Genomic DNA, 23,601 nt, shown 5'->3' with positions numbered 1-23,601 from the left:
AGATCCATTAGTAAATTATTTAACTTGCAGTGGTTTTGCACTTGCACTTTATTCTTGCTCATTGTTATATATTTGTATATATCTATACATACAGTGGGGCAAAAAAGTATTTAGTCAGTCAGCAATAGTGCAAGTTCCACCACTTAAAAAGATGAGAGGCGTCTGTAATTTACATCATAGTTAGACCTCAACTATGGGAGACAAACTGAGAAAAAAAAATCCAGAAAATCACATTGTCTGTTTTTTTTAATCATTTTATTTGCATATTATGGTGGAAAATAAGTATTTGGTCAGAAACAAAATTTCATCTCAATACTTTGTAATATATCCTTTGTTGGCAATGACAGAGGTCAAACGTTTTCTGTAAGTCTTCACAAGGTTGCCACACACTGTTGTTGGTATGTTGGCCCATTCCTCCATGCAGATCTCCTCTAGAGCAGTGATGTTTTTGGCTTTTCGCTTGGCAACAAGTACTTTCAACTCCCTCCAAAGGTTTTCTATAGGGTTGAGATCTGGAGACTGGCTAGGCCACTCCAGGACCTTGAAATGCTTCTTACGAAGCCACTCCTTCGTTGCCCTGGTGGTGTGCTTTGGATCATTGTCATGTTGAAAGACCCAGCCACGTTTCATCTTCAATGCCCTTGCTGATGGAAGGAGGTTTGCACTCAAAATCTCATGATACATGGCCCCATTCATTCTTTCATGTACCCGGATCAGTCGTCCTGGCCCCTTTGCAGAGAAACAGCCCCAAAGCATGATGTTTCCACCACCATGCTTTACAGTAGGTATGGTGTTTGATGGATGCAACTCAGTATTCTTTTTCCTCCAAACACGACAAGTTGTGTTTCTACCAAACAGTTCCAGTTTGGTTTCATCAGACCATAGGACATTCTCCCAAAACTCCTCTGGATCATCCAAATGCTCTCTAGCAAACTTCAGACGGGCCCGGACATGTACTGGCTTAAGCAGTGGGACACGTCTGGCACTGCAGGATCTGAGTCCATGGTGGCGTAGTGTGTTACTTATGGTAGGCCTTGTTACATTGGTCCCAGCTCTCTGCAGTTCATTCACTAGGTCCCCCCGCGGGGTTCTGGGATTTTTGCTCACCGTTCTTGTGATCATTCTGACCCCACGGGGTGGGATTTTGCGTGAAGCCCCAGATCGAGGGAGATTATCAGTGGTCTTGAATGTCTTCCATTTTCTAATTATTGCTCCCACTGTTGATTTCTTTACTCCAAGCTGGTTGGCTATTGCAGATTCAGTCTTCCCAGCCTGGTGCAGGGCTACAATTTTGTTTCTGGTGTCCTTTGACAGCTCTTTGGTCTTCACCATAGTGGAGTTTGGAGTCAGACTGTTTGAGGGTGTGCACAGGTGTCTTTTTATACTGATAACAAGTTTAAACAGGTGCCATTACTACAGGTAATGAGTGGAGGAAAGAGGAGACTCTTAAAGAAGAAGTTACAGGTCTGTGAGAGCCAGAAATCTTGATTGTTTGTTTCTGACCAAATACTTATTTTCCACCATAATATGCAAATAAAATGATAAAAAAAACAGACAATGTGATTTTCTGGATTTTTTTTTCTCAGTTTGTCTCCCATAGTTGAGGTCTAACTATGATGTAAATTACAGACGCCTCTCATCTTTTTAAGTGGTGGAACTTGCACTATTGCTGACTGACTAAATACTTTTTTGCCCCACTGTATGTCTTTCACAATTAATTCAATAATTTAAATTATTTATATAAGATATATATTTAGACAAATCTAGATTATATATTTATTTATTATATTTGCACTTTTTTACTCGATGTGGCCTTTTTAATATACTCATTGTAACGGGCTGGGTGATGGAACCACTGTGCCAAAGCCCAAGGAAAACCTGGAGGGGCGTGACTAGGGGCCTCACCCAATCTGACCATGGACATGCAGCAGCTAACGGCACAGAGGTCCATGGTGAGACAAGGGAGGTGATCCAGGTGCTCCTCCACGACTGACCTTGGGTAGATCACAGCTGACTCCTAGGAACAGGTAGCTGGCATGGCCCAGGGGAATGTCCAACAGATGCAGTAAGGCAGGGAAGATGACAGGAACCGCAGGTGCAGACAGGACAGTCTGATGGAAAGATGAGCACTGGCGGGTGCAGCAGGCTCCGTTGCCGTTGAGGTGCATCTGGCTCAGCTGCTGTTGAGGTGTGCACTGGCAGGTGCAGCTGGCTAAACTGCCATTGAGGTGAGCACTGGTGGGTGCCACTGGCTTGACTGCCGTTGAAGAAAGCACTGTCGGGTGCAGCAGGCTCAGCTGCCGTTGAAGAAAGCACTGGTGGGTACAGCAGGCTAAGATGCAAGTACTGGGACCTGAGAACTGATAAACATGTTAGGAACAAACTCACAGCATTGCACAGGCACCTCAATGTTGGAGGAGGCGCTTTAAATATTAAGTGACCTCCAGCTATTGGCTGGGGACACTTTAGAGGAACGCGGCACCTTTAAGAAAGAGAACGTATGCGTGCACCCTAAGCTCAGTGCCTGGAGACCTGCTAGGAGTGCATGCACTCGGGGCAGCAGCAGACCCGGAAGGAACAAGATGGTAGCCTCGGCGGTGAGTACACTGGTGTCTCTGCAAGGAGAGAGGGACTGCAGGCAGAGATGCGGGTGATACATTCATTTTTTTCATTGTTCTTTCATCATTATATTACATCTGATATTCATAATGTGTGGTTTTTGTCGACTTTTTCCTCCTGTTGCCTACTTCCATTCTTAATATGTCTTTGTTGTATGTTGTTTTTAATCTTTTCTCTGCATTAATAAAAACATAGTTAATTTAATAATTAGATCAATTATATCATTACATTTTTTACTAGAGTATTGTGTACTACATTTCCTATTGGTATACTTTGTTAAATTTGCTATTCTTTGTGGTCATTTTTGGTATTTCCTTCTTTAGGTTGGGGCTATACAATTCAGTTAGCAACTACCTGTTAGTTTTTAGCCCCATAGTGAAAAAATAGTCCTGGATAACCTGTCTAAGCTGCAAAAAAATGTGTCCTTCCCATCTCCTGCTAAACCTCAGTGACACAGAAGTGACTCAGCTCACCACTTTTCAAGTATGGAGATCTGGTCAGAGCTGTGTGGAAGTGTGTGCCATAGCTCAAAATCTAAGATGTCATCCATACCCTGTGTTGGCACCACCCCCTCTACTATGTAATGGCTGCATTCTATGTCGACACAAGGGGTTCTTAGCAGAGGAGGCGGAGCCTGCACAGGAAGCTGGTGATATCTTGGAATCTGAGTGGATGCAACTAGCGCTTAGCAGAGGGGGTTGAGGCAATACAAGGGGCACGTGCCATCTTTGAGACTGAGTGAACACAGTCAGCCAGCACAAAAATTGAATGCAATCATCCAGATCAAAAGTGAATGCAGGGAACACATTAAACCAGCACAAAAGTTGAATGTATTGAACGCAGTCAGCCAGCACAAAAGGTGAATGCAGTGAACGCAGTCAGCCAATACAAAAAGTGAACGCAGTGAACCAGCACAAAAAGTTAGCTCAGTGAATGCAGTCAGCCAGCACAAAAGGTGAATTCAGGGAACACAGTCAGCCAGCACAAAAAGTGAATGCAATGAACACAGTCAACCAGCACAAAAAGTGAATGCAGTGAACGTAGTCAGCCAGCACAAAAAATGAACAGTCAACCAGCACAAAAGTTAGCTCAGTGAATGCAGTCAGCAAGAACAAAAATTGAATAATCGACCATCAGAAAAAGTGAATGCAGTCAGCCAGCAAAAAAGTGAACACAGTCAGCCAGCACTTTTGTGTGGCTCCATCTTTGAATCAGAGCTGACTTGGAAAGTACTTAGCATTGGGAGCTGTCCAACTTGGACTCTAAGGTCTGGCACAGCTCTCTTAGCCCTACTGCCCCAGGAAAGCTTTCTTAGCACTACTACACAGGTACAACTCTCTTAGCCCTTCTATCCATTTACAAGTCTCCTAGCCCTACTACCCAGGGACAGCTCACTTAGACTTACTACCTAGGAACAGCTCTTATCCTTACTACCCTGGTACAACTCTCTTAGCCCTAATACCCAGGTACAAGTCTCTTAGCCCTACTACCCAAGGACGGCTCTCTTAGCTCTACTATCCAGGTACAACTCTCTTAGCCCAACTACCCAGGAGCAGCTCACTGAGCTCTAATACCCAGGGACATTCCTTTTAGCCCTACTGCCCTGGGCCACAATGCATGACCTGGCTTCAGATCTTCCAAGCATGACAACCTCAGAGGAATTTATGAAGCTATCACGCTGTGGTCGGTAGACCAGCAGCCAGTCCGTGCATTGCAGTTTGTGCTCAGACCACGTTTCACGGAGTCTGCACGAGCCCTTACAATTACAAGCGGCCCTTTGAAGGCAATTATAACGCTGATGTAGCTCTCGGTGAAAATGAGTTTGACAACCCTCCTTTTTTTAAATTATCATCTCCAGAATGCACAAGCTTTGAGGAAACGGTGTTCTGCATCTGGTCAAATTTACTATGTTGGACATAGTATGGGGTCTGCTTGAGAAACTGTTTATAAGTTCAGTATATTTAGTGGTAGTCTTTCCTAAAGGTATATAAAAAGTAAACATTTCATAAGTTGGAGTTCTTATTGTATGTGAATAGTTTTTTCCCTTAATGGCATATTTCATGAAATTTTGACCACTAGTGTCATATTTTTAAAAATTGCAGCATGCTCAAAAAAGACCTTTTTATTTCTCAGATCAAAGCCTGCAAGCTTAGTGACTTTTGTGCAAATTTTTGTATTATTTGTTTTGCTGTTGCAATTTTATTTACAAAATTTGTGCAGTTTGAAAAAAAAAAACCCTGGGTGAATTGCATTATGCACCCAACTCATTGCATAATAACTCACATCAGAATTCTTGGATGGACAATTACTATTTTGTTATAGTGAACAGGCTTAAGTTATCCATACACTTTAGATGCTGGTCAAAGAATTGTTAATGCTCCAGGCTCCCCTATACACATGCACACTCACCTTGACTGAGCATGCATTTGTGTCTAATGGGAATAGTGGACTAAGTTGACATGCCTGGCACACACTGACTGCGGCTTATCCTCTGTAATAACAAAAGGACCAGGTGTTGTAATTCAATATGTCTGATTATTCCCAATTATCCCTTCAACAGATAATGTTAGGAAACAAACTGGAAGGCCCCATACAGAGGTGATCTACGTAATTAGAGGGAGTCCGATGACTTTATTTTAATGTGTATATGGGTCTTTTTAGCACACAGCTGTCATTCGCACAGACTAGAAGACCCCCCCACAATAAGTCTTCAAACACTGCGATAAGAATTATCAAAGGAGATTAGATCTAAGAAAATTCTAATACCAGATATTTTTTCAATAGAAAATTTATGATATAGACTGTAGCAAAGCCAAATTTATTAGAGAGCATTTGTGCAAAACAATATGTGATGTCACAAAACAGCACTGGCACTTGGGGATGTTATTTATGCCCCTTCATACATTATCTTGAATACTTCATAGAACAGCAGTGGAGATTTAGACTATAATCGAGTAATGATATCTTCTTTATGTATGCAGGTTTTTTAGCTAAATTGGTCTCCCAAAAAAATAAACTTAAAAAATTGTCCAGTATAGGATTGTACATTTTTGTTGTTAACCAATAAACACTTAGAGAAATAAATGCATTACTATAAGTTGTAGATAGACACATATTAACATTGTTCTTCTCCCAATGATTCCCGTATTTCTCCAAGGTCAACTGCAGCTGAAGACAGCACAGACTTCCTGATATTTCTGTTTGTATCATCCGTTATTTCCAGGGAGCTAGAAATAGATTGGACAGGTCGCTCCTTCATGTATTTAAGGGCATTGTGATCTGTGAACGACTGTTCTTCTTGTAGAGCTTGCTCAAAAATCTTATGCTTGTGTCCAAACTCGATGACGGTTTTTGTATAGGAATTTAGGGTTGTGACAGAGGCTGCCATGCAACATGTAAAGGAACACCAAGCAAGGCTGGAAAACACAAAGAGCACAGTGAGTGTAGAAAGCGGAATCTGTGTGCAATATTCATCATACAGACAATTATGTACAACATTATTAATAGCAAGTTCCATCCCTGGTCATTTGAGGACAAAGAGTCAAAGAACATCACATTGTCACTGCAGCACACTTAGGTCCCGATTCATAAAAGCTTTTATAACAAAAAAGTGACAACTTTGAGTTGCACAAAAATGTTGGTACCTTTTAGTTTCATAACAGTTTTTCGCAGCTCTGCAAAAATGTGAGCGGCAGGTGCGTGACACCACAGCTTATCAAATTCATGATGAGCTGTGGTGTTCTGTACTCTAGAAATCTCACTCCAGTCCCTGACAGGAGTAAGATTTCTGGATTGGCACATGCCACTAGTCAGATGCTCCTGATTCATAAAGAGGCGGGCACTTCTCCATAAATCAGGAGCGTCTGACTCCATCTGATGAGGAGGCGCCTCATGAAGATCGTCGAGAACAATTTCTACAGGTCCACATCTTGTACTGAAGTACGTTCATCCATTGCTTTTCCCCCCTACTAATACAATAGGTGATAGGGCATGCTATGATTTTTTTTTTTTTGGAAGACTAGAGGCGCATGGAGCTACATTATGGCCCACAGCAGTCCATTCAACATGGTAGTCAAGTGCAGGCAGTGAGTAGCTACTAGTTAAAGAGTATAGGTAGCCTGACAAAAACCCTAACAGGTCCATAGAAATCTATCCCCTACATTACCGTGGAGGTTAACGTCCTAATGGGCAACAATTTTGGCACCCACACTCGGTGACAGTTGTTCCTAAAGTAGTGTAACGTTGCAAGGGGCAGTAGACGTGGGTGAGGTACTTGTTTCTTAAGCACCGGCACTTTACATGAAGGTAGGGGTCTTGGCTGGGTGTGTGGACTTATGCTGTGCGGGTGCTACACCCGTGCAGGCGACAAGTAACCGATGGCACTAGTTTGCCAGAACTATGAGGTAAACCAGTTCTTGAAAGGAGATCACTAGTTCTTAACAGTATGTACACAGTATAATGGGTACACAACTTCTTGCACATTTCTTAATTAATGCAGAGGATCCCAAAATGCAGTCTCACTACTTCCTCAGCCTCACACAATCCTGCCTCCACTGGTTTAATTTCCTTCAGCTCCACCCAGCTTAGCACTACAGTACAGATCATAAAAGGCATTTTTGCTTCCCGTGGTTCCGCGTCTGATTCTCCTCATAGATGACAGAGTTTGCCAATATGACCGGACTCAGCTTCACGCTCTCTGATTCTTAGGGAACTCCTGACCATGACTCTCAGGGTACTGTCACACAGTGGCACTTTGGTCGCTACGACGGTACGATCCGTGACGTTCCAGCGATATCCATACGATATCGCTGTGTCTGACACGCAGCAGCGATCAGGGACCCTGCTGAGAATCGTACGTCGTAGCAGATCGTTTGAAACTTTATTTCGTCGCTGGATCTCCCGCTGTCATCGCTGGATCGGTGTGTGTGTGACAGCGATCCAGCGATGCGTTCGCTTGTAACCAGGGTAAACATCGGGTTACTAAGCGCAGGGCCGTGCTTAGTAACCCGATGTTTACCGTGGTTACCAGCGTAAAAGTAAAAAAAACAAACCGTACATACTCACATTCCGGTGTCCTTCAGGTCCCTTGCCGTCTGCTTCCCGCTCTGACTGACTGCCGGCCGGAGCAGAGCACAGCTGTGACATCACCGCTGTGATCTGCTTTCACTTTACGGCGGCACTCAGTCAGTGCGGGAAGCAGACAGCAAGGGACCTGAAGGACACCGGAATGTGAGTATGTACGGTTTGTTTTTTTTACTTTTACGCTGGTAACCACGGTAAACATCGGGTTACTAAGCACGGCCCTGCGCTTAGTAACCCGATGTTTACCCTGGTTACCCGGGACCTCGGCATCGTTGGTCGCTGGAGAACGGTCTGTGTGACAGCTCCCCAGCGACCACACAACGACTTTCCAACGATCACGGCCAGGTCGTATCGCTGGTCGTGATCGTTGGAAAGTTGCACTGTGTGACAGTACCCTCACTTCGCCCATTACCTTTAAGAGCTGTAAGCTACTCAGGGCCATGCTGCTAGGCATATCTTCTCTGGACCCTTTTCACTTGGATACTCTTCTCTCTGATCAGTCCCCTAAACCAGCATTGTCCTTCTCTCTCCTTCCCTGTAACTCTCTCTCTATCTCGGTTTGTTCCTCAGGATCACACTATCTCTGTCTCGTCTCCTTACTCTCTTGCTACAGAACTCCAACTGCATACGGCTTTGCTGAACACTCAGACCAAATGCCTGCTCTAGCTGCAAGTGAAACCCTGTCTGCCATTCTACCAGTAAACAGTCACTGTGCCTTACACTAGCCTCTCCCACTATGGCCTAAACCCAAACTCTAACTGCCCCTACTCACTGTCTGTTTCTGAGCAGAACACAGCTACCTCACAGTGTAGTGCAATACATTACAATATATGCCAGTTGCAATTCACATTACACATCTTATCACAATAATGCATGACATTACACTTTGCATTATAACAATAACATTGGTGTCTTCAAGATGGAACAGGGCAATATGTCCATCTCCTTCTAATGGTCCCTAAACAAGCTACTAATACATCATGATAGACCAACAACAAATAAGTTCATGAATCCTCTGTTAGGGTTGGCGGAACGCACCGAGTTTATATATGTATATATATATATATATATATATATATATATATATATATATATATAGAGTAGTAGGTGCGTTCGCAACCCGGGGTCCACCGTGCAGGAGACAACCTGCTGCTAGTAAAAGACAGTACTATATGGCAGTATAAGCAAACTCTGTTACTTCACAGATTCGCTTGAGAAAGAGAACGCTGTGCCCTGTTAACCTCACAGGGGGACAGCTACCTAATAGAGCCGACAGTAGTCATGCAGTCAGCATAGTACACACAAAACTACTCACCGGAGGTGCCGGTATTCTAGGGGCTTATTTCAGCCGAACCCTAACCACATGCAAGCATGACCACACTGGCGCTGAGCTCATAACTTAGGTAAATACTACCAGAAAGTCGAGCATATCACTAGAGCACCCATGATACTTGGTGCATATGCAAGCAGCCCGATGCAAACTCAAGTAGTGAGCACTTGCGCTCAACACTAGTTGTCATATCATCATCATCATTTTTTTTTTTTACTCTTGAAAAGACCTTAACCCTGATCTCAACTCTAAGGCCAACATAACCCTAAGCCCAACCCCACCTGTAACCATGAACCCAACCCTAACCCTAAGCGCAACCCTAACCCTATAATCCCAACCTAACCATATAAGCCAAAACCGAACCTCAACCCTAGAGACAAAAAATGTAAGAAATAATTATAAGATAAAAAAAAAATAAACTGACTAACGGGATGGCACAGGGGGGAGACATGCTAAGAATTGGCTTTTGAACATTGTTATAGGGTCTATCACAGTGATCAAAAGGAACCAATAAGAAAAATCCCTGCTGTTGCCAGGTGCTGACTGGCAGATCTCAGCGGGCGCACTACGCATGCACCTGACATTTTTTTTTCAGCAAGAGGAGGTGGCGGACTGGGGGACAGAGCAGGAGGGACTAGGGGATGGGGGTACTAGTGGGGTGGGGGCTTGAGGACATCATTTCTCTCTCCTCTGACATTTACGGCTTTTTGTGGTCATATGGACAGATACTACAGTCTCTCCTTGGGAACTCTGTAGCTCCTTCAGGGTAACCTTTGGTTTCTCTGCTGCCTCTTTGATTAATGCCTTCTTTGCCTGGGCTGACCGTTTTGGTGAGTGTTCCTCTCTTGGCAGGTTTGCTGTGGTACCATCTTCTTTCCATTTGATAATTATGAATTTGATGGTGCATCAGGGATCATCAGAATTTGGAACTTTTTTATAACTCTTCCCTGACTTGGACTTCTCAACAACATTGTCCCTGACTTGTTTGGAGATCTCCTTGGTCTTCATGGTGTTGTTCCTTTCACTAAGAATCTGACTTATGAAGGTTATTGCTTGAACCAGAAGTTTTTAGAGGCTTCATCGCAAAACAGAGGGAATACATATGCACATGCCAATTATTAGTTATTTGATCCCATAAATTTAATTTATGCCTATATTTTTCTCACTTCACCAACTTTTAGTGCTGATGTATCACACACAAATCAGATTATAAAAATATTTAAACACAGGTTGTAATGTAACAAAATAGGTAAAAAAAAGCCAAGGGAGGTTAATACTTTTGCAAGCCACTGTAACCGCCCATTTAGCATTTAAAAATATTTAGAATTGAGAGTCCTCAGTGGTTGATACCTTTTAATGGCTAACTGAAAAGAAGGTGACAAATTGCAAGCTTTCGAGACTACTCAGGTCTCATCATCAGGCACAGACTAAAGCAAATTCTGAAGAATCACATATACTGGCTAACACGGTACCAATATATATATATCTTTCCTATATCACTTAACATTTAATAATGTCCACTGAGTCCCCCAATGAACAGCCCCTCTTTGCACAGTATGGTTGGGCCCACAGCTTTTTAATACAGAATATGATGCCCCCACAGCTCCCTTATACACAATATGGTGCTCCCATAGCTTCGCTGCACACAGTATGATGTCCCCAATGCTCTCCCAAAACACAGTATAATAACCTGCACAGAAGCCCTCACACTGTGTAATGGTCTCCACACAGTATAATTGTTTCCACAGTAGTCCCCACACTAGTCCCTAAACTGTATAATTGCCCCCACATTAGTTCTCGCACTGTATAATTGCCCCTGCATTAGCCCCCAAACTGTAAAATGACCCCCACCTTAGCTCCCATACTGTATAATGGGCTCCACATTATCCCCCAAACTGTATATTGAGCCTGACACTTTTTAAGGGCCCTCACAGTAATCCATATAATGTATGAGGACCCCAGTAGTCCTTGTAATGTTATGAGGACCCCAGTAGTTCATACAATGTATGAGGGCCCCAGTAGTCCCTATAACGTATGAGGGTATTTTTTGTCACACAGGCCCCACAAAGTCACTCCAAATGTGATGTGGTCCCTAAAAAATTTGGTTTTGTAAATTTGGTTGGAAAAATGAGAAATTGCTGATCAACTCTTAACCTTTCTTACTACCTAACAAAAAAGTTAAATTTTTTTTGTAACGTTTTTTGATATTTTCATAAAAAAGCACAAAAGATATCGACCACAATTTACCACTAACATGAAGTAAACATGGCAAATTTTCTTGAAAAAGACAAAAAAAAGCTGCTAACATTTTAAACCTTTTAACCTAGCACTTTAACAAAATAAAAAGACAGTTTAAAAATTATACCAAGGTAAAGTAGACATATGGGAAAAATTATTAAAATTGCTTCTTCAAAGAAATAGCATGCACTGTCTCCCACCAAGCGTTATTCAAAACTTGTAGCAGAAGAAAACTGCTCAGAAGGCTGAACATATGTCAAGTAATTTTACAATAGAAATTAATAGGAAGAATATTTCAAGCTTTCGGACCAGACCCACTGCAAAAAAGACTCCTCAAAACGCTCTGTGTACACATATCCTCATATTCCACGTCTTGAAATCAAAGTCCCGTAGTTAACTTTGTGTAAATACAAAGTTTATAAACTATTTTCTCTATGATATAAAGAGAAAGATATCTTGTTTGATAATTTTTTTAAGAGTTTCCCAAATTGTAGAACAACTTTAACTTTCTGAATCGGGAACCGTAGAGGATTTAACTTTTTGGCAAGGAAAAGGTTTGTTAAAAGTTTCTCAATTTGTTCAGAAGTAGCGTATGGTCTTTTGAGGTAATCACAGGCAATTTTCTTTATCTGCAACCAGTTTCTTTAGATACAGCAGATGAAACAAGTATTGAACATGTCACAGATTTTCTAAGTAAATAAATTTCTAAAGGTACTCTTGACATGAAATTCTCACCAATGTCGGTAACAACACATCCAATTTACACAAAAAAATCAAATCATGGATGTCCATAAATTAAGTTATATGTAATATTAAGAAATGACATAGGAAAAAAATAAGCAAGAGAGGTGCAAAAAGCCATGCAAAATCATGACATAAGCTGAAATCTATCAGCAATTAGAAAGCAATCCTGTCATGTAGTGAAAAATATCAGCTGGATCAACTAATGGCCTATAAAAAGGTGTCTCCTTACCAAGGAGCCACCCAAGAAGTATCTCATGATTTGTAAAACCAGTGAGATGCCTTAATACCTGTACAACCATATTGTTTCAAAACATACTGATGGCATTGACAGAAAAAATTCTAAACCACTGAAGGCTCCAGTGAGTACTGTTGGGGCCATAATCCTGAAATGGAAAGAACATAATTTCACCATAAACTGGCCACGACCAGGTGCTCACCACAAGATTTCAGATAAGGAGTGAAAAGAATTAAAATAAGAGTTGTCCAAGAGTGAAGGACCACCTGTGGAGAGCTACAAAAAGACCTGGAATCAGCAGGTACAATTGTTTCAAAGAAAACAATAAGTAACGCACTCAACTTCCATGGCCTGTATGCATACTCATCATGCAAGTCTCCATTGCTGAGCAAAAAAGCATGTTCAAGTGCATTTAAAATTTGCTCAGCATCATTTTGACAAGCCTGCAAAATACTGGGAGAATATAGTCTGGTCAGATGAGACCAAAATGTAACTCTTTGGATGTCGTCATACACACCATGTTAAAACATCAAACCAGCAGTGAAGTTAGAAGATGGTTACATCATGGTTGGGGCTCTTTTTCAGCATACAACACTGTTAGGCCATGTGCACACGTTCAGTATTTTTCGCGTTTTTTTCGCGTTTTTTCGCTATAAAAACGTGATAAAAACGCGAAAAAAACGCTAACATATGCCTCCCATTATTTTCAGTGTATTCCGCATTTTTTGTGCAAATGTAGCCTTTTTTTCCGCTAAAAAATCGCATCGCGGAAAAAAAAGCAACATGTTCATTAAAATGCGGAATTGCAGGTGATTCCGCACACCTAGGAGTCCATTGATCTGCTTACTTCCCGCACGGGGCTGTGCACACCATGCGGGAAGTAAGCAGATTATGTGCGGTTGGTACCCAGGGTGGAGGAGAGGAGACTCTCCTCCACGGACTGGGCACCATATAATTGGTCAAAAAATAAGAATTAAAATAAAAAATAGTCCTATACTCACCCTCGATGTCTTCCCGCCTCTCCGCTACATGCTGCCGCTTCGGTTTCTGTAGCTGGTGTGCGGTGAAGGACCTGTGATGACGTCACTGTCTTGTGATTGGTCGTGAGCGGTCATGTGACCGCTCACGTGACCGCGACGTCATGGAAGGTCCTGCGCGCACACACCAGCTATAGGAAGAGGAACGGACGTCGCTGAGGAGATCGTCTGGGTGAGTATAAGCATTTTTTTATTTTTTTTATTATTTTTAAACATTCTATCTTTTACTATAGATGCTGCAAAAGCAGCATCTATAGTAAAAAGATGGTCACACTTGTCAAACGCTATGTTTGACAAGTGTGACCAACCTGTCAGTCAGTTTTCCAAGCGATGCTACAGATCGCTTGGAAAACTTTAGCATTCTGCAAGCTAATTACGCTTGCAGAATGCTAAAAAAAACGGAAAAAAACGCAAAAAAAAAATGCGGATTTCTTGCAGAAAATTTCCGGTTTTCTTCAGGAAATTTCTGCAAGAAATCCGGACGTGTGCACATACCCTTAAACTTCAGGCAATTGAAGTAAGGATGAATGGACAAATGTACTATGTACTGAGCCATTCTTGATAAAAATCTGCTGCCATCTACCAGAATAATGAAGAGGAAATGAGGGTGGACATTTCAGAAAGACAATGATCCCAGGGATCCCAGAGAGCCAGGGAAACTCTCAACTGGTTTCAAAGAAATAAAATAATGCTCCTAGAAAGAAATCTTACAAATTATATTTATCAATTTGCAATGATACCTACCAAAAAGACCACCCATAATCCCACGAATGGGGTCTCCAGTCTTCAGGTCCTAAACTCACAGTAACCTGAAGGACTTGAGTGTACATCATGTGAGCCACCATACCAAGAAGACCTGTAAGTGAGAAAAATAGACAAAAATTATACATTTTCTGCATAATGTAACCAGGTTTATGTATAATAAGCAAAATTGTTCCTCTAATGAATAAAAAAATCTGAAAAATGTCATGAGTCTGTTTTATTTTTAAGTATTAATAATAAAAATTTTTTAAAACCATATTCGGAACATTTTTGCTATTAAATGTGATTGAAAAGATATATATCAAAACCAAGTACCGAAAATCTGAGGCTTATTAGCTCTGGTTATAAAGAGAGAAGAATCATTACATTTCAGTGGATCCTAGTCAGTCAAACATTGGATAAGAAGCCTCACGAGAAGGGAGGGTTCCAAGTAGAGAGCCCTTTTAATTAATATTCAATCGTCGAAAAACATATGAATTGAAAGGGCTCCTCTTCATAGGTTTACATAATGCTTTTGATTATGCATGTGATGAAGACTAGAGATGAGAGAACCTTTCAAGGTTTGGTTCAGCTATGTTCACCGAACATAACCGAACAGCATTGAATTCAATGGGAGGGAAACCAAGCGCATAGACAGCACATTCAGGGGGGCCCAAAAGCTGCCAAAACAGCTAAAATTAGGGTCCGACACAAGAGAAAGTTGCATCAATTGACCCATCAATTGTGCTATAAATAAATGACAAAAAAAATACGGGTTCCCCTGTGTTAGAGGTCGAGTTCCCGCCTCTGCACAAGGGGAATCTCGAACCATCTCCGCTCTGGTCTCCCATTCTGCTCCAGCCGCAGTGGAGCCTGCTCAGCAGAGACGTCAGCCCCAGTGTCTGGCTCAGCCTGATACTGTGCAGATGGTTACTGCTGCCTTTCCAGACTCAGCCATTGTAGCCAGTACTGGTCAGCGGCAAGCAGACGTCTCTGGGACTAAGTCCTGCTTTTCCCCTTCTGAGCAAGTGCAGCGCCCCAGAGTCCTGGTCGTTGCAGTACTGACGCTCCACCGCTAAGGGGAGTGATGGTACGTCTGATGGCACTTAAGGAGTTCACCAGACCAGGTATCACAGTCACACTTTACACTTCACATTCTGGCCACCAGGGGGAGCAAAGGGTTCTATGTATTAGGCCACTCCTCACAATCTGGTAAAACTGGGGGCTGGATAGGAAGTTAATGAGAAGCTGACTGGGTTGCATCCAGGCAACATCCTGTGGCAGAGGGTGTTGCAGGGGAAGATTCAGGGGGGTCTCTGTCAGGTATGGGATCCTGACAGTGGCCTAGTGTACAGAACAGAACGTTACGGAGCCGCGCCTGCACCCGTTGCGGTGGCATCCTAAGAAAGGAAACGAAGCGAGGTTTATTGTGGAGAAGTGAGAAACGAGCTCACAGCAAAAAGGAGATAAAGCCAGTAGGAGTCATGCCGTAAGATCGAGGCAACATCCTTGTCAGTATTCAGGGTTTTCCAAGTTACCTTGTGAATGATTTTGCCCTTTGTTAAGATGGAGTTTGCTGTTTTTGTCTGCCCTACTTCCTGTTCATTTGTTTAAAACCCGGGTCAGGTGTCAGCCTCTTTGCTGGAGTATTCTGCTTCTGTTTCTCCTTCAGCTCAGCTGCTTGTTTGCTGTACTTCTACCCGTGGCTCTGGACATTCTCTGCCTATGTAAGTTACACTCTCAGTCTGTTGGCTTTGGAACTTAACCCATGGTTCACTCCTCCGGGTAAGAACTCTGTTTTGGAACTGTGTTTGGAACTTTGCTGCTGGACTTAGACTGTGTTTGCTACTTAATCCCTATTTACTCCCCCCGGTGGGAGCTACTGGAAATTACAGTATAATACTTTAATGTGAACTTGTTCTGGACTTACCCGTGTTTATGCCACAACTGAGATAAACTTGAGAACTTGTTTCTGGACTTACCCGTGTTCATGCCACACCTGGGATTAACCTGAGGACTTGTTTCTGGACTTCCCTGTGTTTACTACATACCCAGATTTGACTCTTTCTGCACCAACTGTGTTTTGGATCTGCACGTCACCCGTCACACTCACCTTGCCAAGGACTTTGGCCTAAGAACTCTTCTGTTTTGCTATATATGGTTAAGGGACTTGTTTCATTGTGGGTTATCAGTATATTGTTTTGTGTGTTATTGCTGTGTTACAAATACACTATTTGCACTAAAGAAACCCGTCTGTCTGTTCATTGCCCCACGCTACCAGAATCCTAGAGTTCCTACAATAGTATTACAATCCTACTGAGGCGCGTAGCCGGTGGCCGGAACGCCGAGGAAGTATTAGGCTCCAAGCAGTACTTCAAACAGCGGCAGGACAGTTAATTTTAGGTTGGCTGTCTCACCTAAATCACCTAAGCAGACATAGGGGGCAATTGTGGGAGAGGGGCGACGCTAGGGTCCCGGAAGAACTCCAGGCCTACCCGTCATACGGGTGCGTCCTATCCATATCATCTGGGGGACGGAGAAAGAACATCAGAACAGATACGATTTGTGAGAGAAGAACATCAGAAACAGACACAACAGTTGTGAGGACTATCCCGTGGTGCTCAGCAGGGAGGTACTACAACACACAGGCGCTAGAAGGTAGGCACTGATTTCCAACTGCAAAGGAAATTCTGGATGTGCCTTCGGACCGGCCTGTCTCAGCCAGCCCTGTTAGCAGTACTCTGGATTGCAGATCCTGAAGCCTTCAGTAAAGAGGTAAAGAGACTGCAACCCTGTGTCCTCGTTATTCATCGCGCCTTGCACCACGCACCACCATCACACCTTTCATTGGACGCCCCTTAGCAGGGTCACGGACCGGGTCTAGCCACCGTGACAACCCCAGGACTGAGACAGAGAGGCCCGGTACTGAGTACCCCGCGGCCCTGTGTCTGGGGGCGCTCCAACTTGGCGTCACGAACAGGATCTACTTAAGCTTGAAGAATCAGGTCATGTGTGCCTTGGAACTGTGATTTGTTGTGCTTGAACTGTGACTTGTTGCAAAGACTGTGTATTGCCACTTCCTGCCAAAACCGCCGCCATTACAGCGCCAAGGGGAGCGCAGGAGAAGAAGAAGGGTGTGGAAGTGGGCGTAGACAAGCTGAAGAGCACGAAAGACAATGGCCGCCCAGTCTAAGTATTGCTGTATCCTGAGGATGTGTCCGTCAGCAGCTGAGACCCGCCTCCTGATCTTCTATGGCGGGCGGAGACCGAAGAAACAAAACTATGACTCAGATGAGGTGGGACTGGAGACCAGAGAAGGCCTGTGGATAAGAATGGCCCCGCACCAATCCCCGACACCGGAGGACTACTCCGACATGCCTTCTTTGGAGGACTTCGACCCACGGGAGCTGTCGATGGGGCACCCCATGCCTGAACGGTCCCCAGTGCGCATGCCTCCCTAAGGGGAGTGGAGTGGCGCCGGAGGAGTTACCTCAAGCATAGGTACTCAATGCTGCGACTCCCAGGGAGGGCGCCTCACCTCCGCACCTGACCCAGTTACCACTGCGACCACCGGCGCCCCGGTGGCCCCGCCGCCTGACCCCAGATTACCGGGGGGGCACAACCTCGGGCCCTTCCCTTGGGGAGAATATAGGAACCATCTGATTGCGGAGTTCCAGCGGGAGGTGGAGCGGGAGCTGCTGGAGGGCTCCTTGCCGAAATGGGGCGTTGTGATCGTTTACCAGCCCCAGGAGGGGAAAGGTTTCGTCCAAGAAATTGGAGCGGCCCTGAGAGTTCGCATCACCCGGGATGAGGTGGAGCCCTGCCTGTGTGGAGACGGTGCCAAGTCCCTCCTGGAGCCGGGAGATGTGGTGACGTACTGCCGGCATCTCAAGGTCAGAAGTTGGTGGGCCCGGGACGTGCAGCGCTGTACAGCCATCCTGGCGGTATCCAGAACCGAGGGGGAGGAGCTTTCCGCCGAAGCAGCTGCAGCAGCCACTGCCGCCGCCAGCATCATCCACCGGCCCATGCAGACGCCCATCGCGGCGCACGACCTGGTCGTGCAGAAGACCCAAACCCATGGAGTGTACCTGGCACCGGAAGTAGACTTGGAGTCAAGCCTGCCGGGGCCGCAGAGGGCCACCTGTCAGGTAAAGCCTCGGTGGAGGCCGCCAGAACCAGAGTAAGATCCTAATGCCCTGCAACTGTAAATAGTTACTTGTTTGTTTCCCTGCTTTTTGCTGCTAATACCCGACCAGGGTTATTCTTAAAGGGGATCCCTTTATTTACTCGGGATCCCTATTGCTTTTTTTTATTTTTGCTTTTGTTTTCCTTTTTGCTTTTGTTCCACCATGTTACAAAGACTGCCGAATCATGGACGGTGAATGGTTCACAAACTGTATTGTAAATAGTTCGCACCTTCTTAAAGATGCCCTTTACTGGTTTTACAAGAAGGAGAGCTTTGTGAAGAGACTGTTCCTGAGTACAGCATGGAAGCTCTTGCCTTAACTGGACTTGCAGATAGAGAGAGTCTGCATTACCTCAAAGAGACTTGGGTCCCTCTTAAAGGGAATGTTCACTAGTTGCACTTAAAGTATAATGTTGCCTTAAAGAAAGTAGATGGTAATAATGTTTTGCTTAGAAGTAATATGTAGTTAGCTAGATAGTTATAGAGAATGGTTTAGTAATGTTACTAGAGAATGGGGACAGGAAAGTAAACCCGTAGGGGTTAGATAGCGAGTCCTCCTGAGAGCCATAGAGAGATGGTTAATTGATTCTGTACTAAGAAAAGAGGCAGTAGGCCTGGGCAGATAGACAGGCGGTCCTGCATATGAAAAAATCAGAGAGTAAAAAGAAAAATGTTGCACTTAGAAAAGAGAAGTTAATTTATATTTCAGAGTTTTATAGTAAGCCTTTAGTGGGTTCAGCCTATACGCCCTTAAAGGAAAAGTTAAATTATTGTTCAGAATTTGCACTTAGTAGAATACCCGTCTGGGTAATAGAAGTTATTTATAGTATGTTATTTAAAATATTTAACCATGTTTTGTTTGTAACGTTCAAGAGTCCTCACCTCCCACAAAGGGAAGCACTGTTATTATTACTTGTTCATTGCATTTCAAAATTTGTATGTCTTTTGCTGACATGTATTGTTGTTTTCTTCCCAGTCCGGGAGTACTGGATTTAACCGGGGGGGAGTGCAGCGCCCCAGAGTCCTGGTCGTTGCAGTACTGACGCTCCGCCCCTAAGGGGAGTGATGGTACGTCTGATGGCACTTAAGGAGTTCACCGGACCAGGTATCACAGTCACACTTTACACTTCACATTCTGGCCACCAGGGGGAGCAAAGGGTTCTATGTATTAGGCCACTCCTCACAATCTGGTAAAACTGGGGGCTGGATAGGAAGTTAGTGAGAAGCTGACTGGGTTGGATCCAGGCAACATCCTGTGGCAGAGGGTGTTGCAGGGGAAGATTCAGGGGGGTCTCTGTCAGGGGTGGGATCCTGACAGTGGCCTAGCGAACAGAACAGAACGTTACGGAGCCGCGCCTGCACCCGTTGCGGTGGCATCCTAAGAAAGGAAACGAAGCGAGGTTTATTGTGGAGAAGTGAGAAACGAGCTCGCAGCAAAAAGGAGATAAAGCCAGTAGGAGTCGTGCCGTAAGATCGAGGCAACATCCTACTGAGGCGCGTAGCCGGTGGCCGGAACGCCGAGGAAGTATTAGGCTCCAAGCAGTATTTCAAACAGCGGCAGGACAGTTAATTTTAGGTTGGCTGTCTCACCTAAATCACCTAAGCAGACATAGGGGGCAATTGTGGGAGAGGGGCGACGCTAGGTTCCCGGAAGAACTCCAGGCCTACCCGTCATACGGGTGCGTCCTATCCATATCATCGGGGGGACGGAGAAAGAACATCAGAACAGATACGAGTTGTGAGAGAAGAACATCAGAAACAGACACAACAGTTGTGAGGACTATCCCGTGGTGCTCAGCAGGGAGGTACTACAACACACAGGCGCTAGAAGGTAGGCACTGATTTCCACCTGCAAAGGAAACTCTGGATGTGCCTTCGGACCAGCCTGTCTCAGCCAGCCCTGTTAGCAGTACTCTGGATTGTGGATCCTGAAGCCTTCAGTAAAGAGGTAAAGAGACTGCAACCCTGTGTCCTCGTTATTCATCGCGCCTTGCACCACCATCACACCTTTCATTGGACGCCCCTTAGCAGGGTCACGGACCGGGTCTAGCCACCGTGACAAGCCCAGGACTGAGAGAGAGAGGCCCGGTACCGAGTACCCCGTGGCCCTGCGTCTGGGGGCGCTCCACATGCCCGGAGTAAGACCTCTCATTGGAGGTCGTGGGTCACATGCTCAGGTACTGTGGCAGCTGCCATTGGTCCTCTGGGAAGGTCCTGAAGTTGCTCAGGTACTGTAGCAGCTCCCATTGGTCCTCTAGGAAGGCCCTGAAGCTGCTGCAGCTATAAAAGGTTTGTATGGCCTCACGGCCATGCGCTAGTATCAGTTTATGTTATGAGCTTTAGCGACTCAGTGGTCTTGTCTGCTTGTGGTCAGGGTCCGGCTGAAATAAGCCACTACTATACTGGCACCACCGGTGAGGAGTTTGTATGGTGAATTCAGGGCTGGCGTAAAGCCATTAGAATTCCGGCTCCACCGGAGAGGATGTGTTTGTGTGCTTGCTACTCCCTGACCACTGATTGCTTTTGCTCTGTTAGGCAGCTGTGTTCCCCTGTGATGCTAACAGGGCACAGCGTTTTCCCTTCTGTTCAACACTGTGAAGTAACATAGGTCGCTTCTACCGCCATATTGTGCCATTTGCTAGCAGCAGGTTGGTCTCCTGCACGGTGGACCCCGGGTTGCGAACGCACCAATAATAATATCTAGATAAACTCGGTGCATTCCGCCAGCCCTAACACCCTGTATTTTTGATAACCAGCTAGGCAAAACTAACAGCTGTGGGCTGCAACCCTCAGCTGTCAGCTTTACCAAGGCTGGTTATTAGAAATACATGGGTCCCCATGCATTTTTTAAAAATTATTTAAATAAATAATTTAACAAAATAATGGCTTGGGGTCCCTTCCATTTTTGACAAGGCTGGTAAGAGGCCATGGATATTGCCCACCCCAATCTAAAAATAGCAGCCCACAGCCCCACCAGAAAAGGCACATCTATTAGATGTTCCAAATCAGGTGCTTTGCTTTGCTTTTATCACTTGCCCTTTGGCGGTGCCAAGTGTGGTTTATATTTGTGGGGTTGATGTCACCTTTGTAATGTCCGTGACATCAAGCCCATGGCTAAGTAATGGAGAGGTGTCTATAAGGAGACACCTATCCATTGCTAACCCCATAGTGATATTGTATAAAAAAAACACCCAGAATAAAGTAATTTATTTAAAATAATGACACAGACTCCTTTATTGACTCTAAATTAAACCATACTGATATCATCACCCAGTCCACTGAAACCAATGTCCCCTGCAAATGAATATAAATAATAATAAACAACCATATTCCTCATCTGTCCGAAGTGAAGAGATAATACATAATGTCCTATGACGATCCTAATGACTAGTGGAGCAGTTACTAATGTGACTGCTCTACCCGGCAGAGGTGACACACTGACAATGTGTAATCACTCCTACAGTGTGTAGTGCTGAGCTGCGGTGAGAAAGTTTACTGGAGTTCATCAGCTGATGAGCCCCAGTGATCTCACGGCACCTCTGCTGTATGATAACTTTCTCATGCAGCGGTGCCATAAGTGTGATCACCGGGGCTCATCATATGATGAACTCCGGCAACCTCACTTACGGCAGCTCAGTGCTGCACACTGCAGGAGTGATTACATGCCCCAGTCAGTATGTCACTGGCTGCCAGGGAGAGCAGACGTATTAGCTGATGTGACTGCTCTACAAGTGATCTGAATCATTGTGGGACAATATGGATTACGGCGGAGAGGTGAGCGATATGGTGGTTTATTATTTTTTCTATTTTCCAGGTAACATGGGCATCAGGGATTAGGCGTTAAGGTGAGTATATGGTGATCATTTATTGCAGAAGACAAGGGCTTCAGGGATTAGGTGGAAGGTCAGTATATACTGTGTTTTTGTATTTTTATTTAAATATTGATTTCTTTATTTTAACTTTTTTTTTCTTTACTTTGAGGACATGCGCCAGCTAATTACTATGCCCATCAGCCGCTGCCTGCTCCCGCTGTTATCAGTGACATCAGGCGTAGGCTGATGGGAGTTGAAATCTCTCATCATCTGACATTTGCTGACCTGCAGTGGGCTTTTTGTCGTGACTCACAGTTGCGGGGTCACGCTGACTTCTGACCTTACACTGCTCCAACCCATGGCAATGATCTTACCGACGGTAATGTTGCCACCGATCAGAACTGCTGTGTTCACATAGCCTTAGTGGAAACACGATCATTTACCAATTTTAAGGAAAATGATTGGGAATCTGAATGTGCAAAGTTTGTGCCAACCGTGAGATTGGCAAATGTTTACCAAGCAAGTTCACTCATCTCTAATGAAGACCATGATTGACTTGCTCTTGTATTTTGTGGTAGTCCCACTTGCCAGACTTCCTGTTATGGGTCGAGTTACCGCCTCTGCACAGGGGGAATCTCGAGCCATCTTCGCTGCGGTCTCCCATTCTTCTCCTGCTGCAGTGGAGCCTGCTCAGCGGAGGCATCGGTCCCAGCGTCTTGCTCAGTCTGACTCTGTGCAGAGGGTTACTGCTACCTTTCCAGCTTCTGCCATTGTGGCCAGTACTGGGCAGTGGCGAGCAGATGTTTTTGGGACCAAGTCCCACTTTTCCCCTTCTGAGCATGCCCAGGGTAAGATCTCTCATTGGGGATCAAGGGTCACATGCTTAGATACTGCAGCAAAACCCGTTGGTCCTCTAGGAAGGTCCTGAAGGTGCTCAAACGTCTGTGGCAGCCTCCCATTGGTCCTTCTGGGAAGGTCCTGTACTTGCTGCAGCTATAAAAGGTGTGCATGACCGCACGCCATGTGCTAGTATCAATTCATGTGATGAGTTTTGCGCCAATGTGGTCACTCTTGTCTGTATTCAGGGACCCGGCTGAAATATGCCACTAGAATACCGGCACCTCCGGTGAGGAGATTGTGTGTATGGTTTCAGGGCCCCAGCTGAAATAAGCCAATAGAATACCTGCTCCTCCAGTGAGGAGATTGTATGTTTGTCTCTTTGACTGCGTGACCACAAGCTGCTATCTGCTCGGCAGTTACTGTGTACTCCTGTGAGCTAAACAGGACACAGTGCGTTCTTTATAGCGACTCTGTGAAGTAACAGAGTTCGCTTCTACCGCCATATAGGGACACCATTTGCCAGCAGCAGGTTCTCTCCTGCACGGTGGACCCCGGGCTGCGAACGCACCAAATATCATCTCTCTATTTACTCGGTGCGTTCCGCCAGCCCTAACACTTCCTGTATCCCACACAATTCCAGTGTAACCCATAATAACCAATCAGTTTACTTTTTACAATGTGATTTAGCTAATTGGTTGCTACTGACAAGACAGGCATTTATTGCCTACAGTGGTTTC

General features: G+C 44.7%; 1 protein-coding gene across 2 annotated transcripts in view; it reads right to left on the bottom strand.

Annotated features, from left to right (window-relative positions):
• Positions 1-5,397: 5,397 nt before the first annotated feature.
• Positions 5,398-23,601, bottom strand: part of GSG1L (GSG1 like) — a 316,149-nt gene continuing 297,945 nt past the window's right edge. The window contains exons 4-5 of one of the 2 annotated variants that reach the window (XM_077275287.1): positions 14,030-14,141; positions 5,398-6,035 (exon numbers count right to left, since the gene is read on the bottom strand). In XM_077275287.1, coding sequence (XP_077131402.1) covers positions 5,735-6,035; positions 14,030-14,141 — 413 coding nt within the window. In that variant the 3' untranslated portion in view covers positions 5,398-5,734. The remainder of the gene's footprint in view (positions 6,036-14,029; positions 14,142-23,601) is intronic. The other variant, XM_077275288.1, reaches the window with a different exon arrangement.

The sequence above is a fragment of the Ranitomeya variabilis genome, chromosome 7 (genome assembly GCF_051348905.1).
Source record: "Ranitomeya variabilis isolate aRanVar5 chromosome 7, aRanVar5.hap1, whole genome shotgun sequence".
Classification (NCBI taxonomy): domain Eukaryota; kingdom Metazoa; phylum Chordata; class Amphibia; order Anura; family Dendrobatidae; genus Ranitomeya; species Ranitomeya variabilis.
Note: the sequence above shows the minus strand (reverse complement) of the source record. Positions and strands in the feature narration are given on the sequence as shown.